This window comes from Phyllopteryx taeniolatus, chromosome 8 (assembly GCF_024500385.1).
Source record: "Phyllopteryx taeniolatus isolate TA_2022b chromosome 8, UOR_Ptae_1.2, whole genome shotgun sequence".
Lineage (NCBI taxonomy): Eukaryota > Metazoa > Chordata > Actinopteri > Syngnathiformes > Syngnathidae > Phyllopteryx > Phyllopteryx taeniolatus.
This window is the reverse complement of record NC_084509.1, coordinates 14,102,501-14,120,290: the sequence shown is the minus strand read 5'-3', so window position 1 is coordinate 14,120,290 and position 17,790 is coordinate 14,102,501. Positions and strand designations below refer to the sequence as shown.

Sequence of the window (17,790 nt, the reverse complement as noted above, 5' to 3'; positions counted from 1 at the left end):
TAAAATGCAAATTCTGATCTTGCTGTGTGTGGGCGTGTGTATGCACAGTCAAAACTACAACAAAACATCTGCATTTTACTGCTTTCTCAAGCTATAAGTGAGCTGACATATCCACGTTTGGGCAGACAGTGCCAGACAAATACTACAATACATGAAAGCTGTTGTTTTTGTTCGTCTAAATGTAAACACGAGTTGTGTGCCGTTGCCTTCATAGTAACGACGAACTTCCCAACATGGCCGCCACGTAGGCAAGATGATCAGCCAGGCTGGTTTATCTAGTTTTAATACCTATGCCCGGGAAGTCCAATAGAAGACGCTGTGTGAGGTCATGTGACTTTCTTGTGTCGTTTGATTGGTGAACTAGACTTAAACGTCACTAGCGTTTAAACTGGATTGGAGCAATCAGCGCCAATGCGGAAGTCTAAGTCACAGTCTTGCTCATGAAATAGTTGATAAATAAGCAATAATTGATCAATAAAAGTAGCTACCAACATTTAGATCATTGTAATGGAGTAAAAGTACCGTTTCTTCTTCACAGCAGAAGCGACGGAAGTGTTTTTTCTGATCTCGTCAACTCCTGTGATTTATCCAAAGCCGGTCCCAAGCACACAGGCGGAACCTCAGCCCGATGCGCCAGCATATTAGTCCGTCGCAGAGTAATATTCACAATTACATCTGTGTGTGGATGGTGGATGTGTGGAATGGATGTAGATGCCAGCGCTGAAGGAGTACAAAACAGTCTGACAACAGCGACGGCGCACCCCCCAAACAAACTCATTGGATCTGTGCGATTCACGGAAATGGCTTATTTTGAGTTCAAAATAGCGAATTTTGCCGAAAGGCGACTCATTTGCATGTATGCAAGATTTAAAATATAAATATAAATAATAAAAATTTAAAAAGCTTTAACTAATTGCACACAAAGAATGTTTTCATATTTTTATAGAGCATAACATGTAAACAGTCACAGTACCAGGAAGAAAAAGTAATGCCTGGATCAGACTACAAGACAAATTGGGTGGGTGGTGGGTGTGTACATTTCTCTTGGCTTTAACAGTCTGTATGCAAAAGCTCAGTTACTGTGCATCTGTTACTGTATTCCAAAGAGAAATTTTATTTAGGGTTGCTAATAAATTGAGATTGGTTAGACAGTCAAAATTTCCATAAACCACCCACTTTAGATTGATTTTAACTTCTGAGTTCAGCCGTCCTACCAGTACTGATGTGGGGCTGAGCAGATGGTGTGCATGACATGATGGAATCCACACTTAAGCACACAGATACACACACGTGCGCACGTTTCAATCAACATTCAATCTGTCATTTTAGAAGGGGAAAACTCATATGCTGTGTGTGGGAAAAGAAAGGTCCTATATTCTTTTCAAACAGGGCTATTGTTAGGCAATATGGCATTACTTGGGCTTGATGAACACCCATGTAGCTGGAAAATTCTCAATAGCCCTACAATAACTTAAAAAAAATTACATGAGTAAGAACTGCGAATGCAGTATCTTTTCACAAGAAATACAGCGGTAGAATCATTATTGTATGATGGCACAAGCTGAAAGTCATGTTAACCTGTCATCCGTTCAATGTGTGCCTTTCAGGTGCATGGCCTAGTGAGTGACAAACTTTTTTTTTTCCACACTGTACTCGATCGGCGGTGTATCGGAAACTCACTCATAAGTCAAATTTTGGCTCACAGCACGAGAGAATGTTTTTTGTTTTTAAATAAAAATACAAATAAAATCGACCAAGTGATAGCTCGTAACTCGAAAAACCACTCGTTTTTTTACCTTAATTCTATAAAATATGCTCCTTCACTATTTGGGTCCTGCATCAATCAGTCACTCAAAAACTCAATCACCAGGTGTGTCATCCACTTGAATAATTAAATGCCTCACCACAAACACTGTAAAAGTCAAAATTTTCCCCAAGTACATCACTTTTACAATACGATTGTACTAGGTGGCTGTAACTGTCAACTTTTTGCCAGCAAGTCAAAGAAAAAAAACAACTTATAAGTCAAGTCACTCCCAAGTCAAGGAACCACTGTATTAAATGCTATAAAAATGCATCCTCCCTAATAAACGAGGGTTGAGAAGGAACTGATTTTCTTAAAAACATGATTTTCAAGTAGCAGCTTATGATTTTAGAGTTGAAGCAAACATACAAAAAATGTGTTCACAACTAATAACGGTGCCTTACATTTCATTCGTATTCAATTCGCACAAGAACAGCCGTATTGTCTTGGCCTCCAATTACAGTGAAGCTTGTGACTGTGGAGAAGTATTAACAATGTTATTCTGGTGCAGACTTCTAATGTAGTTCGACCTAGAGCAGAAGGTTCCTCCACCTTTAGAAGACAAACTGTGAAGTGACCAACACAATTTGCCATGGTTCCAGACTTCAATGAGAGGTTGCAATCTACTAGCTTTTGTCCCATGATGGACACACTATAGACACTAGAGATGCACAGGATCTTGTTACGAACCAAGACTTATTGCAGGTGGACCACAAGTGGCAAAAGTTGAGTTAAAGATATCAAACTTCAACAAAGTCGCTAAAAATGGAACAACCTCCGACTCCTTTATCACCGTGTCATCCTCTCTTACGAGAGGGAACTGGATCAGATTATCTATCAGAAGGGCAGATGCTTGATATCACAAGGAAATTGAAGGAAAAAAGAGCCATGGGTAAAAAGATTGAGTGATGGATGGATAGAAGGATGATGAAGGCTAAGCTTCAAATGTGGCCTCTATAATACTCTGTGTCTCCTCTGTGGCGTCACCATTAGGACTGATATGGGAGCCACCCCGCGTGAGAGTCTACTGCTGCATATACACGTGCATATAAACCACCTACCCCATTTTCTCCGCCTTGTCCTTGTTCTTCTCCCTGTCCCGATCCCGTCCTTTGTCCCTCTCCTTGTCTTTATCCCGGTCGCGGCCCTTATGCCTGCTCCGGGTCCGATCCCTGCTTCGGCTCCTTCGGCGGCCGTGGCTGCCTCGACGACTGCGGCTACCGCTCCTGCTGTGAGATCGGCGCTGGCGAGAATGAGACCTAGGAGATGGAGGGCTCTTTTAGACAAGTGGGAATCAACAAAAGTGCATTTAAATTGAAAGCTCCATCATTTTGGCATAATTTACCAGCTGACCAAAGAGTTACCACATCTCTGGAATGAATGATTCCAAATTTCTTCTTCTTAGGTCAATTAAACACTAAATTGTCCATAGGTGTGAATGTGGGCCTGAATGGTTGTTTGTCTATAAGTGCCATGTGATTGGCTGACGACCAGTCCAGCATGTACCCCGCTTCTCGCCCAAAGTCAGCAGGAACAGGCTCCAGTTATGACCCAACCAAGGAAAAGCAGTATAGAAAATGGATGGATGGTTATCATATCAATCGCAGGGCACATATACACAAACAACCATTCTCTCACATTCTCACCATTGGACAGTTTAGTGTCTTCAGTAAATCAAATGTGGGAGAAAGCCGGAATACCCTGAACACAAAAACAAGCAAGAACAGGGAGAACATGCAAACAGAGATTCAAATGCAGGACCTCTCGACTGTGAGGCAGATATGCTAGCCACTATTTCACTGTGCTGGATGGATAAGTGAGCCCAAATTTGTTTTGAGAAACAACTAAATCGAAGAAGTCACGGAACGTATTGTGGTCGATCTTATGGGGCGAGCTAGAGACACGGTAGATTTTAGATGCACATCGCTCGTAAATCTGTATACAGTACTTCTAGTTTTCTTTTATAGTCTCAGTGGTTTCTGTCAGTAGTTTTGACAACATATAGACGATATAATAAAAAAAAATAGATAACATGATTTCAAAATGCTGGAAAAGTAGATTATATCGACTGCAGTGACAGGCCACCTGTCTTCATGGAGTCGTGAGAGGAGATAGAGGCAATGTAATTCTTGTAACTGTCACCAAAAGGCTTCATTTAAGTGCTACATGTTCATCCTTCATTGTTTGGGTCAAATGACTCGGTTACATAAAATCAAACACAAACGCACACACACACACTGCAGAGATATAGCCAATTAGAGGTGGGCTCAGAGGAGGACGAGTCCTCAGTATCGATCCCGTCGCTGACCCCCTGGTCTCCAAAAGATTTATAGCGGAAGATTTACTCTGTTACTTAAGAGGCGCACACACAGTTGTATACACACACATATACATGCGTGTATTGGATAGTGTTAGCAGCATAAAGACCAGAAATACAAACCTTCTTTTATAGTACTTGCCATGCTTCTTCTATTCAAGCAAATGTGAGTGTGTGATTTTGTGTCAGTATGCACATGCTATTGTGTATGTGGGAGAGTGACCGCAATGATTGGAAAACCCCAGTAGAAATCAACTGCTAAGATACCGTTATTTTCCATCGTCTATCATTTTATTGATTTGTCTATAAAAACAGTCAAACCTGCTGTCCACAAGCTTTATTACTTTCCCCCTCCTTTATTAGTTTGCAGTTTGGGACATCCACAGCTGTCTCTGCGCCAACAGAAAACTAATCATTTTCTTCATGCACCTGTCACCATACAAACAGACAACAGTCTGACAACTGTTGCAATCAATTAGGAACGGAGGAGACTATTGGGATCGCTGGAGAAGAGCTGCACCGTTTCAAGTAGACTCTGGTAGAGAAGGAAGCTGAAGTCGGGAGTCAATTTTGAAAAAATGTCCACCAAACAAATGATGGCTTGTATATATATATATATATATATATATATATATATATATACATATATATACATATATATACACATCTATATCTATATATATATATATATATATACATATATATACATATATATATATACACATCTATATATACATATATATATATATATACATCTATATATACATATATATACATCTATATATATATATATATATATATATATATATACATCTATATACATATATACATATATATATATATATATATACATCTATATACATATATACACATATATACATCTATATATATATATACACATATATATATATATATATATATATATATATATATATATAAAGAGGGCTCAACATGGTAAAGTTGGGTCGGGGAGAGTTTTTTTTTGTTTGTTTGTTTCCATGGTCACAACTTTTACAAGTTGCTGTATATTACACGATTTTGGAGACACCTTAGCACTTTTTGACAGGTTTCCGTTGGGGTATCAAAGTCTCTCTCACACTGCCTTTCTGCCAAATTGCTGCATTAGGGGCCTATCAGTCGAGCAAGCATATATTTGTCTGTGACCTTTAAACAGAACTCAGTAAACGCGTTCACACAAGTACAACTGTTCCGGCTTTGCTCATTCAGATGATTAGAGAGGCATGGTGATGTCAGCGCCAGCATCTGGGAAAATTACAATGACCAAGCACGTTCGGTCAGCCGTGACAAAGCTGGCTGGTAAGATGGTAAGCATGAGAAATGCTAAAAGCGCTAGTGAGGTCGCTTATGGGAGGAGCTAGAGACACTACAGTCTTTTTATTAGTCCAAAATTGTCACTAATGTGCAAAGATGGGAAAAGAGAGAATGCAACTCAGGGTAATTGCATTCTGCCTATTACCATCGTTGTACAATAGTGACAATTTTGGACCAATAAATCTAAATAAATAAATATCTCTCTCCAACAAACTTTTGGTGGTGAAGAGCCACAGACCAAGAAAAATAAGTATGGAGGATACCTTCTCGAAGTCATTGGCATCCACGTCGCAATTAAATGATGTCACACTATTTCCAGTGGAAGTAAAAAGTTTTGACCAAGATAAATAATTTCAACACTTTTCCCACCATTAATGTAACCTATAACCTGAACAACCAAATTGAAAAAAATATATATTTTTGAGGGAAAGTAAAAATAACTGAGATAATGTGGTTGCACAGGTGTGCAAACCTTTTGTCTGTGTTCAGAATTGATAAATCACATTTAAACGTGTTAAATGGGAGTCAGCACACACCTGCCACTGTTTAAAGTGCCTTTGATTAACCCTCAATAAGGTTCAGCTGTTCTTAGTATGCTTTTCCACCCAACATTTTCTTCTTATTTTCCCAATTGAGTTTTATAGATTATAGGTCAAATTAATGCAGGAAAACGTTTTTGAAATGATTTATCTTGGTCTCATTTTTTATAACACAAAAACCTAGCATTTGAACAGGGGTATGTACTTTTCATACCAACTATAAATAACTGACGACTGTAAAAATGCAAGACATAATTGGGTTTTACTGTTCCAAATCTCAATGACTTGAATTGAACAGTAAACAGCAGGAACAGGTCATTAACATTAGCTTTTTATGGACTAATTGATTTACTGAACTTTGAATCACTTCGCCTAATGATTCTGTCATTTGATGAATTTTACTTTCCGTAGAATTACTATCCCCACATCTTTTGTCAATTGCATTAAAAGATGCAGCTGAGCAGACATCCAAGAGTGAGCACCAATTTTAATCAAACATCTGATCCACAGGTAAAAGTATTCATTAAACACAGCGCATTCGATTGAGTGTGTTTATCATTGTGTACCAGAGCAGCCATGAGGCTGCACTGAGAATCATGGCTAATGGGAATAGGGAAAGAAAAACATTTGGCATTTGGGTGGTTTGAAGTCTCCAGGCGAGGTAATTCATCAATGGCACAAACAGACTTTGGAATGAGTGACTCTGTGTGTTGACAATGCCTGCGCATGTTTGTAATCAACAGTACATGAGGGAAAAATAGGACAGAATTGCAGTGTTCCAAGCTTTAGTCTTACATTTAATGCCAAGCAAATTGCGGCCATAATCCGCAGATGCATTAAACACAATCTCTTCTCTCTGTTTGTCTCCCTCCTCTCACTTTTCCCTGTGAAGAAACAGCCCACTTCTGGGGTGTGTGGCAAATTAAATTTACTGTAGTTAATAGAGTGAGCCTGTGCTGCTAAATGTCAATTTCCTGACCAAGTCCTTTCCCTTGGAGAATGATTAGCTAATTTGAGGTTGGGGATAAATGGGCTAATGCGGGACACACACAGATAAACTGTCACAGTCGGACCCCATGCCAAGCCTTTCCTCAGCTTTACATTTCATTGGCCTTATTATCTCTAGGAAAAATTGGTCTCCCTATGGCCTAAACATATTTTCATTTCTAATAAAAGGCCCTCGCTGTTTGCTCCCACATGAGCCCCAGATACACACGCTGCCCCCCCCATCACTGGCTCGTTATGCCATTCCTTCCTCGTTTCACCATCCAGTCTATTAAATCCCAACTCTCCAATTGGCTGGAACCGTTCTCCTGGTGAATTATCAATAGAGTAATTATGCGGTATGTTGGGAGCTGGGCTAACGCTTATCACCGCTGACCTCCCGGTGCGCGCCGGGATATGATCCCTCACCACAGCCCATTGGGGTAATTATGTGGCCGGGTGTGAAGCTGGATGGTGTGTTCCCCTTATCAGTCGATATACTATTTCTATATTTTATTGAAAATTGGACATTAATGGCAGCAACGCGATACGACACATCAGATACAGGTGAACGCCTCCGCTGGCATCTGACCCCGGCTGAGTCATTATTCATACCGCAGCATGTAGCGAGGGGGAACATCAACATGGGCACAGATAAATCCCTTATCTTCTACCAATTCTTACAGAATTCATATTGTTCTTCCTTTCTCCATCCGTTATCGAATGCTTGGAGCAGAAAACAAAGTCCGACACTCTTTGTCCAGAAATGCCTACGTAATTGGGGGACCAACAAACCCAGTGAAGTTCTTATACAGTTGCCTTGAAAAAGAGTCCCTGTCCATTAGGCCCCTATGACCAAAGATGAACAGCCTTGTGACTAGCGCTATCATGTTTCAATAGACACCAGCAATAGTACCCGTACACGGCCAGGAATTTTGTTACCGGCAAAAACCCGGTGACAAGAGAAGCAAGGGAGTAATGCAACCAACACATCATTGTGTCTCCATAAGAAGAACTGAATGTTTTTGTGGGAAATAGAAATGTTCAAATAGTAGTTAGAAAAACATCTTGAAGACCGTAATTACCCCATAAAAGGGAATACCTTTGATTGTTGACCTTTCCCCGCTGCACAGTATCTGCTCAGTTGAGGGATAGCTGGTTTTCTGATTGAAAATACGACCACACAATACTCGGGCTGGCGTGGCTGCTTTAGAGCACCTCGTTGTTGCCCGTGACTGTGTGCAACTCACAGAGTAAGGTGGAGAAGTGAGGGGGGCAGATTTTAAAAAAATAATAATAAATGAATAAAAGTCCAACTTGGCAGTCAGTATGTGGACCGGGGGTTCAGGCTGGCCTAGCCATTTCATTTTAGAGCACTTCATTGCTGATCATGAGTGTGTGCACGTCACAGCGAGAAGATGGGAGAGCTAGTGAGGGGTGGAGGGGAGTCCATGACAGCTAGCATGTGGACCAGGGATTAGCACGTGGCCATTTTGGAGCACCTTGATAATGCGTGGAATATATTCGAGTCACCGGAGGTTTAAGCAGATGTATTTTTGTGGCTCAAACATGTTGAGATGTGTAGGAATAAGACGGATGCTAGACAAAGCTGCATCCATTTTCCCAGGTTCTAGTAGTGGTATTTGATTGACAGTTGACAGGGACGTGGTTTCGGCGCATTCAGTAGACGTGCTCACAGCGTTTGAGAGTGGCGAGAATAGCTTGATTTTTCATGATTTTGAAGCCTGATTTTATATACTATTATATATTTTTTTAAACATTCAAATTTGGCAGACATGTTCACAACACTTGGTGGTGTATCAAATTTAGGGCTTATTTTTACTTTGCAGAGACTAAGTGTTTTTTTGCATTCTGACCTTCCGATTAGACATCCTGCGTTCTAATGTTTTGGGATGTTTGTCTCCTATACGTCCTTAACCAATGTACTCTCATCAAGCACACCTAGCGTAGATTTACATAAACAAACCACTCCATCCACGTACAAATAAGCAACTAGAGCTTACAAAAACACTTGCTTGGCAATAACAAGAGACAGACTGAAAAAGAAAAAGGCCAAATTTGAAGAATTTCATTAATGTGCTGTTCCCCTGTCAAGTTATTTTCACTGAAAGAGCACACAGCAGCAGCTTAGTGTTCCAACTTAAAAGTCACTTTTCTCTTTTTTTCTGGCATTTCGATGTCTAAAAAGCACCTTGAGTGAGCCATGTGTATTTGCTGCTGCCAAAAGACGTGGAAAACAGCTGTTCCCGCCTGACGCTGCCAGATGAACGGAATGCAAATATGTTAACGACCCATAATTTATTACTTTTGAGTGCTCTTCAAACGCCACGGCATACACAAGTTTAATTTATGATATTCCTCTAATTATGAGAGCTGTTGAAATCATTTCCCAAGCAGCTTCCTTCTCCCAAACAGTCACATTATCTGTTCCCTCGGTTTGCAGCATCCACACACACATGCACCGTACACACACCCACAAAATACATAAGGAATCACTGCAAAGTGATTGTGAAGACAACGAAGACGGCAAACGCAGCGGATGAAGGATTCAGAGAGATGGGTTTTTTTTTTTCCTCCGTCCTCCCTCTGCGTCATAAAAGCAATGTTTAGATTTGTCATAATCTGCTGTTAGCTTTCAATTTAAGCAGGCGTCAACACAAACGTCTGCAGTGCCTCGCTGGTCTGTGAAGCAGAAATGACACGGCGTGTGGACCACCCACCCAAACACACACAAATACATACATAAACATAAACACACAGTTACAGCCACAAGCCGCAAGGTCAAGTCATTTAGCAGAGTTCAAAGGCATTCAAAGAGTCCTCAGATCTATTTAAACCGACGCCGGGCAGCCTTCGATGAGGCCAAAGAAGAATTTATGCATAAAGATGCTTTTATTGCGTGTGTGTTGATTAGCCGACGTCTCCGTCGGCGCATATGCCAAGCGTCACTCAGCCGCGCCGACGCAATCCTAAACTTAGCCGTCTGGTGAGCGCCCACCACCTTTGACCTGCACGCAGCCGCAGCTTGACATGACACCCATTAGCAGCTGGAGATGTGGAAGCCTCGGCACGCTAGGTCAAGTGAAGGTCACACTTAGACTAGGTGCTAACTTGCCAACTCGCTCACAGCCACTCAGACAAACCCAGGCAAGCTTTTATTCCCCACTCTCCTTAACCATCTTCCTCCTGCCATCCATCACGGCCCTGAAAAAAATTAGCTATGAATGGTTAAGAGAGAGTTGTTATTGGTTGTGAAGATGTCCGTCTGGAAGAGACTGAACAACGACGGGACAATGAATGAGCAAGAGCAGGACATTAGAAGCAAAAATTTGGGGGTTTGAGCTACATTTTTTTTAAAAAGGCATCTAAACAATTAGCGCAGGCGTGTCCAAACTACGGCCTGGGGTCATTTGAGGCCTGAAAAAAGTTTGTGTGACATTTTTTTTTCCCAATAAGAAAAATACCACTTAGCAGCATTGTACCTTATAAAAACATACACTAATATCACGATTGAACAGATGTAAAGAGTTATATAGTTTGTGCATCATGATTTCATGCATTTATTGTATGGCTTTTTCTGGTGTGCCCATCAGGGCCACCAGAGGGCAGTATGATACATGCATCGCTATATATGCGAAGAAGACGGTCACAACTGCTCAGTAAGCTGCAGTAATAAGGGGGATAAAGAATACATGCCTGTGAGTAATGTTATATTTTCTGTCTACATGTTGCCGCACTGTTGCCGTTCAAATATCCTTTGCTTAAAGCAGACATGCCCAAAGTCCGGCCCCCGGGCCAAATCCGGCCCGTGTTCATATTTCCACTGGCCCGAAGCCTCTGTCATAAAACCAATATGTGGCCCGGCAGTACAAAATACACGCGCAATTTTATATTTCACCACAGGATGGCAGTAAACTTGTGGCTGAACTCTCGCGGGGCCGTTTTGCACATGATCTGTTTTTTGCCCATTTCTAAAATGGCAACTGGAAGTAAGAAAAGAAAAGTTGATAGATAGCGAGGGCCGACGTTTCCAGGACAAATGGAAGTCTGAATATTTTTTCACTGAGTTTAGAAACAACTGCGTCTGCCTAATTTGCCAAGAGACTGTGGCTGTGTTCAATCTCTGCAAGAAATAATGACCCGTTTTTCAGCGCACAATATCAGCGCGCAAATGAGGAGGTATGCCGCAAACATCTCATCTCTGACTGAGTTTCAACAGCGTTTCAGGGATTTTGCAACTATTGAAAAGGAGATCACGCTTTTTTCTTCTCCCGTTTCCGTGGATCTCAGTGACGTTCCAGCCCACCTGCAGTTGGAGCTCATTGAGCTGCAGTGTGACACGGAGTGTCGCAGCCGGTACCAACAACTCCCCCTTGTCAACTTTTACCAGCAGCTGGATAAAGACAGGTTCCAAGAGATTCGTACATTTGCTAAGAAAATGTTGAGCTTGTTTGGCTCGACATACTTGTGTGAGAAGACATTCTCAGTCATGAACATGAATAAGAACCGCGTGAGGACAAGACTAAGTGACTCCCACCTGCGTGACATTAAAACCACCGCTTTTGAGCCAGACCTGCCCCATTTACTGCAGTCAAGATCTCAGTATCACCCTTCACATTAATGCAAACATGTTATTTGTTGATTCTGATGAATAAAGTTTGAGTTTGAGTCAAATTTCATAAAATACTTTATTTTGCATTTCATTAATTTTTATTTTAACCTTCATTTATCCAGGTCAGGCAGTTATAAGATCTACCTAGCAGCAGACAGCATAGTAAAACAAAGTAAAATAAAAATACAAAAAAAGCATTCCCCTCGTCGGTAGCATGTAAAATTAATGCTGGCCCGCATGACAATTTTTTTACGGCAATGTGGCCCCTGAGCCAAAAAGTTTGGGCACCCCTGGCTTAAAGGGTTTCACACCGCAACATTGATGCTAGCTTCGTTAGCCTGTCTGTGAGGTTTTGCATTATCTGTTAGCATTAAGCAGTTTGGTCAGACAAAGTTAAATGGTGTTTGCTTAAATGCACAATTATTTTATGATTATTATTAGACCAGTAAACTTCAACCGTGAGTGGCAATCAACAACTTGAAGTTAGCACTTAACTAATTTTTCATAGAATTGCTCACTATCTAACAAACTGCTGCTAATTTGAAGTCTGTTGCCGTCATCCAACTCTCGTGACTCAAATTTTTGCTTGCAACTCAAGACAAAAACGTCAGAGCAACGGCTCATATATACAAAATGGAATATTTTGCATTCACAAAAAAGTTTTTGTTTTTTTGTTTTTAAAGAAAGGTACCTGACCTACAAATGACTAGGTCCATTTGAAAAATCAAACTTGGTTCTTGAGCACAAGCTTTCCAGGACCTGCTGTAATTCAGGTGGACGACAGGTACAGAGGGGTCCCCTGTTTACGTTCCGTTGACACAACCCGAATTTGTACTTAAGCCGGAACATGCCATACTCTATCACTAACCTACAGAGTACTGAAGTCATAATTACAGTAATTATTTGAATGAAAAACACCTTTAGGCCGTTAATAAAATGAAAAGCATGCATCATAGGTTAATTGAAGACTCTTAAATTTCCTGTAGGTGTGAATGTGAGTGCGAATGGTTGTTTGTTTATATGTGCCCTGCGATTGGCTGGCGACCAACACAGGGTGTCCCCCGCCTCTCGTCCACAGTCAGCTGGGATAGGCTCCAGCACGCCCGCAACCCTAGTGAGGATAAGCAGTATGGAAAAAGAATGAATGAAAGTTTAAAAACGACGGAGGTAAATGAGTGTGCCGTCTTGTGTTGCTCGACCACAGATTCTTATCCCGCTATGCAAAGTAGTTCATTGCACACTGTTCATAACCTCGAAACCACAGTAATCCATGACCCACTGTAGATTCTAGCTTTTAAAAACCTTTTTTTTTTTTTCCAACTCAAGCACACTGTACATTAACGAACAGTAGAAACCCTCAAATATCCGTAAACAAAAGTAAGCAACACACCAGATGTTTAATATACAATGAAATTTCAACTATTTAAAATGTTCAAAAACAAAAATAGTCCCTAAATCCCTGTTATTCTCCAAGCATCATGAAAAAAACTGCTGTTGCAATAATGGCCACAAAGTTTGCTAAAGAGTTTAGTGGAATTTAACATACATCCATTGACTTCACAATACCTCAAAGCTTATTTCTTCTCCTCTTTTACAGACCAACGAGCTTTGCTGGTTGGTAATAGAACTGTTGACAACGTCTTTAGTCCTGGTGTCTGCGCTCGATCCAACATGTTTTGCATAATGTAATACCAGAGGCTTGAAGTGCACTGGTGATAAGCAAATTCTATGGTGTGCTATTTGCACACAACCTTGCTCTTACAAAACAGCTTCCCATCCAGACGGCCAAGCAATGGTTGTTTGCCGAGCATGTTAAGAGTGCCATGAATTAAGTACCACAATACCATGCACTTTTAGTACCAGTACTCCTGCGCAGTTAGATGGCAAATATTTTGAAAAAAAAGGAGGCTAGTATCTTTGGTTTAAGCTGTACATTAGTCACTCCTGGAAAATGTGTACTGCATTTGCATGTGGAAAGAACAAAAGCCGGACGAACATGCTGTGGTAGACTGTGGCCCCGCACAATAACAAAAGTACGACAAGCGCAGAGGGACATCACCTGAAGCAGCTACGGAAGACGGGTCAAATCGCAACAAATCCCAGTTGAAGTTTACTGTACAGTCGTGCTCGCCATTATTGGCACCCATGAAGTTTAAGTACTAAACTTGGAATATCTCCTGAGGAAACATTTTTCTACAAAGAACTTGTAATTGATAGAAAAGAGCAAACGATAATATTTTATGGACAGATGAAATAAAAATAGAGCTTTTTGGCAATGCACACAAACAGTATGTTTACAGACGGTGCAATGAAGCCTTTAAGGGAAAGAACACCCTGCCAACAGTCAAGCATGGTGGAGGATCCATAATACTGTGGGGCTGCTTTGTTCGCATCTGGTACTGGAGACCTTGACTTTATCACAGGTATCATCAGAAAATTATCAAAAGATTTTAGAGCGAAATTTATTACCCAGTGAAAGAAAACTTGGTTTGAGATGAAGATCATCGGTCCTCCAGCAAGACAGAGACCCAAAGCACACATCCAAAAGCACACAGGAATGGTTGAAAAGGGAAAAAAAAGATTGTTTAAAAATGACCTGCAATGAGTCCTGATCTCAATCCAATTGGAAAATCTTTAGGGGGAACTGAAATCTTCCATTAGGGAAAAGAACCCTGCAAATGTTCAAGAGCTTGAACACATTGCAAAGGAAGCGTGGGAAAAAAAATATCACCTGAGAAGTGCAAAAAGCTGATAGACTGATACAAGAAACGTTTGGAGGCTGTCATCGCTGCCAAAGGGTGTGCAACCAAACATTAAAGAGGGGTGCCAATATTGCTGCACATGCTGTTTTCTGTTTTGTTTTTCTTTGAAATTACAATATCTATCCATCCACCCATTGTCTTTTGCTTATCCGAGGTCGGGTCGCGGGGGCAGCAGCCTCAGCAGGGAAGCCCAGACTTCCCTCTCCCCAGCCATTTCCTCTGGCTCTTACGGGGGGATCCCGAGGCGTTCCCAGGCAAGCCGAGATAGGTAGTCTCTCCAGCGTGTCCTGGGTCATCCCCGGGGTCTCCTCCCGGTGGGACGTTCCTGGAACACCTCACCAGGGAGGCGTACAGGAGGCATCCTAAACAGATGCCCGAGCCACCTCATCTGGCTCCTCTCAATGCGGAGGAGCAGCGGCTCTACTCTAAGCCCCAAGAGGATGACCGAGCTTCTCACCCTCTCTCTAAGGGAGAGCCCGGAAACCCTGCGGAGGAAACTCATTTCGGCCGCTTGTATCCGGGATCTCGTTCTTTCGGTCACGACCCACAGCTCGTGACCATAGGTGAGGGTAGGAACGTAGATCGACCGGTAAATCCAGAGCTTCGCCTTTCGGCTTAGCTCCTTCTTTACCACAACGGAACAATACCAAGTCTGCATCACTGCAGACGCTACACCGATCCGCCTGTCGATCTCCCGTTCCATTCTTCCCTCACTCGTGAACAAGACCCCAAGATACTTGAACTCCTCCACTTGGGGCAGGATCTCATCCCCGACCCGGAGAGGGCACGCCACCCTTATCCGACTGAGGACCATGGTCTCAGATTTGGAGGTGCTGAGTTTCATCCCAGCCGCTTCACACTCGGCTGCGAACCGCTCCAGTGAGAGTTGGAGATCATGGCTTGATGGCGCCAACAGAACCACATCATTTGCAAAAAGCAGAGATGCAATTCTGAGGCCACCAAACCGGACCCCCTCTACGCCTTCGCTGCGCCTAGAAATTCTGTCCATAAAAGTTATGAACAGAATCGGTGACAAAGGGCAGCCTTGGCGCAGTCCAACCCTCTCCAGAAACGAGTCCAACTTACTGCCGGCAATGTGGACCAAACTCTGACTCCGGTACCAGGTGGTTCGGTACCCCATACTCCCGAAGCACCCCCCACAGGACTCCACGAGGGACACGGTCGAACGCCTTCTCCAAGTCCACAAAACACATGTAGAACTCCCACGCACCCTCGAGGACCCTGCCGAGGGTGTAGAGCTGGTCCACTGTTCCATGGCCAGGACGAAAACCACACTGCTCCTCCTGAATCTGAGATTCGACTTCCCGACGGACCCTCCTCTCCAGCACCCCTGAATAGATCTTACCAGGGAGGCTGAGGAGTGTGATCCCCCTGTAGTTGGAACACACCCTCCGGTCCCCCTTCTTAAAAAGGGGGGCCACCAACCTAGTCTGCCAAACCAGAGGCACTGTCCCCGATGTCCACGCGAGGCGTGTCAAACAGGACAGCCCCACAACATCCAGAGCCTTTAGGAACTCCGGGGGAATCTCATCCACCCCCGGGGGCTTGCCACCGAGGAGCTTTTTAACCACCTCGGTGACCTCAACCCCAGAGATAGGAGAGCCCGCCTCAGAGAACACAGACTCTGCGTCCTCAAGGGAAGGCGTGTCGGTGGAATTGAGGAGGTCTTCGAAGTATTCTCCCCACCGATTCACAACGTCCCGAGTCAAGGTCAGAAGCGCCCCATCCCAACTATACACAGTGTTGATCGTGGACTGCTTCCCCCCCCCTGAGACGCCGGATAGTGGACCAGAATTTCCTCGAAGCTGCCCAGAAGTCGTTCTCCATGGCCTCACCGAACTCCTCCCACACCCGGGTTTTTGCTCAGCGACCACCAAAGCCGCATTCCGCTTGGTCAGCCGGTACCCATCAGCTGACTCAGGAGTCCCACAGGCCAAAAAGCACCAATAGGACTCCTCCTTCAGCTTGACGGCATCCCTCACCACTGGTGTCCACCAACTGGTTCGGGGATTGCCGCCACGACTGGCACCGACCACCTTACGGCCACAGCTCCGGTCGGCCGCCTCGGCAATAGAGGCGCGGAACATGGTCCACTCGGACTCAATGTCCCCCACCTCCCCCAGGATGTGGGTGAAGTTCTGCCGGAGGTGGGAGTTGAAACTCCTTCTGACAGGGGATTCTGCCAGACGTTCCCAGCAGACCCTGACAATACATTTGGGCCTGCCACGTCGGAATGACATCTTCCCCCACCATCGGAACCAACTCACCACCAGGTGGTGATCATTGACAGCTCCGCCCCTCTCTTCACCCGAGTGTCCAAGACATGCGGCCGCAAGTCCGATGACACGACCACAAAGTCAATCATCGAACTGCGACCTAGGGTGTCCTGGTGCCAAGTGCAGGTGTGGACACCCTTATGGTTGAACATGGTGTTCGTTATGGACAATCCGTGGTGAGCACAGAAGTCCAATAACAGAACACCACTCGAGTTCTGATCGGGGGGGCCGTTCCTCCCAATCACACCCTTCCAGGTCTCACTGTCATTGCCCACGTGAGCATTGAAGTCCCCCAGCAGAACGATGGAGTGCCCAGCGGGAACGCTCTCCAACACCCCCTCTAAGGACTCCAAAAAGGGTGGATACTCTGAACTGCTGTATGGTGCACAGGCACAAACAACAGTTAGGACCCGTCCCCCCACCCGAAGGCGGAGGGAGGCTACCCTCTCGTCCACCAGGGTGAACCCCAACGTATAGGCGCCGAGCCGGGGGGCAATAAGTATACCCACACCTGCTCGGCGCCTCTCACCGTGGGCAACTCCAGAGTGGAAAAGAGTCCAACTCCTCTCGAGAGAACTTGTACCAGAGCCCAAGCCGTGTGTGGAGGCGAGCCCGACTATATCGAGTCGGGACTTCTCAACCTCACACACCAGCTCGGGCTCCTTCCCTCCCAGAGAGGTGACATTCCACGTCCCTCGAGGCAGCTTCTGTAGCCGGGGATCGGATCGCCAAGGTCTCCGCCTTCGGCCACCGCCCAGCTCACACTGCACCCGACCCCTCTGGCCCCTCCCACAGATGGTGAGGGCATGGGAAGATTACAATATCTAAGTTGAAAAAAAAATGTCTTTGTTAAATTACTTTGGACCGCCAAGATCCTGATGATATAAGTTTGGTACATTTCCATTTATTTCTGAAGATATTAAACAGGTTATGCAAAAAAATGAAGGGGTGCCAAAAATGGTGAGCACGACTGTATAACTCTGAAACCTAAAACAAAGAACGAAACATTGTACAGTATATTTCAGCACCAAAATGTTCAACCTAACTACATTGTTTCATCATAAAAAAATCTGCTATCTTAATGCTATTACAAAATGAAAAACCCCACAGACGGGCTAGCGG

The 17,790-nt window shown here is 43.7% G+C and overlaps 2 protein-coding genes across 4 annotated transcripts in view; both read right to left on the bottom strand.

Annotated features, from left to right (window-relative positions):
• Positions 1-17,790, bottom strand: part of rsrc1 (arginine/serine-rich coiled-coil 1) — a 215,713-nt gene that overhangs the window by 166,511 nt on the left and 31,412 nt on the right. For all 3 annotated transcript variants that reach the window (XM_061781465.1, XM_061781463.1, XM_061781464.1), the window contains exon 4: positions 2,866-3,063. In XM_061781465.1, coding sequence (XP_061637449.1) covers positions 2,866-3,063 — 198 coding nt within the window. The remainder of the gene's footprint in view (positions 1-2,865; positions 3,064-17,790) is intronic.
• The window catches only part of mlf1 (myeloid leukemia factor 1), a 216,624-nt gene that overhangs the window by 181,373 nt on the left and 17,461 nt on the right, over positions 1-17,790 (bottom strand). The window lies entirely within an intron of this gene.